This window comes from Arachis ipaensis, chromosome B03 (genome assembly GCF_000816755.2).
Source record: "Arachis ipaensis cultivar K30076 chromosome B03, Araip1.1, whole genome shotgun sequence".
NCBI classification, from domain to species: Eukaryota; Viridiplantae; Streptophyta; class Magnoliopsida; order Fabales; family Fabaceae; genus Arachis; species Arachis ipaensis.
Genome location: NC_029787.2, coordinates 12,321,270 through 12,322,717, shown reverse-complemented (window position 1 = coordinate 12,322,717; position 1,448 = coordinate 12,321,270). Strand labels below are relative to the sequence as shown.

General features: G+C 27.7%; 1 protein-coding gene across 1 annotated transcript in view; it reads right to left on the bottom strand.

The window, feature by feature from the left end:
• The window catches only part of LOC107629648 (probable inactive purple acid phosphatase 27), an 8,327-nt gene extending 7,557 nt beyond the window's left edge, over positions 1-770 (bottom strand). Inside the window, exon 1 of the mRNA XM_016332485.2 lies at positions 293-770. Coding sequence (XP_016187971.1) covers positions 293-621 — 329 coding nt within the window. The 5' untranslated portion in view covers positions 622-770. The remainder of the gene's footprint in view (positions 1-292) is intronic.

The window sequence follows — 1,448 nt, the reverse complement described above, 5'->3', positions numbered from 1 at the left end:
AATTTATGATCACTAAAATAATTTTTATAAATATAAAACATCTTTCACTTTTTTTTAATCTCTAATCTGACAAATCAACTAATTGTCATGGATTGGAGTATATTGGCCAATAGATTTTTTTTTTTTTACTAAAAGTTTGGGAAGACGATGCCATTTAAGCTGTAACTCATTGATATATTGGCCAATAGATTATTGTATATAAAAAACATGATTTGTATTCTCTTTTTTATATTTATTTTAATAAACTGAGGATGATTAATATGGAAGATATTTATGCAGAATAAATTCTTACTTAGAATTGGAAGGTGAGATCATGGCGACCCAATCTCCATTGGAGGGTCTAGAAACGCCGGAGACGGTTACTGTGATGAACTCATCATCCGACAAACTTGAATTGGAGGAACTGACATTCACCATCAACTTCAAATTAGGGCTGGAAGCAGAGCAATCTGGCAACACTCTTCTATTTATCGTTCTGAATTCTGATAATGCTGTGAAGTTTCTGTGCACTCTTGAACTCTTTCTTATCACGTCCTCTAAAGTCGCATCAGCGCTTAAACATTTAACACACATAATCATTAATAATACATATTTGAGAATCCAACGATTATTAGACTCCATTGTTGAAGAAGAGAAGAAGGATGAAGGAGGGAAAGTAAGAAGGCTGTGTTTGGGAAATGATGATTTCTTTGAATTTATAATAATAAGAAGAAAAGAAGGCGTAGTTATTATTAATTACGTTATGGCATGTTGATGTGAATGTGAATATAGAAGAACAAATATGGTGCGTATAGGAAACATTTTTGTCATGGGTAGGCCAAGAAGAAACAAATTTTCCTTCTTCATATTATATTATGAATTTCATTTTTTGGATGTAAAAAAATTTACATAAATAATTAATAGTGTTTTTAACGTTTAGTTTGGTAAAGCTTTTACTTTTCAAGAGTAGCTTATAAAAGTTAACTTTTAAAAGATGACTTTTTAAAAGATGACTTTTTAAAAGTTGTAGCATTAATATTTGGTAAATCAAATCAAAAATAGCTTTTAATAAACACAAACAACATCAATTGTGTTTGGTAAAATAGCTTTTAAAATTTAAAAATATTATAATAGACATAAATGTAATAATTAAATTTGAAAATTAGTTAAATATGAGGTTATATTAGACTTTTAAATTTTGAAAAGCACAAGTCAACTTTAAAAAGCTCTATTTTAGGTGCTTTCAAAAGTACCCCAATCTTTTAAAAGCTGCAAGAATAAACACATGGTCTTTTTAATTTATCAAACACAAAATGAGGAGTTTAAGCTTTTAAAAAGCACAAACACCTCTTCAAAAAACTTTACCAAACTAAGTCTTAGACGGTCTCAATATTTTTTAATTGAAGAAATTTTTATTCATAAAAATAGTTAAATTACACTTAAAATAAATAAAATATTAGATTTAACTA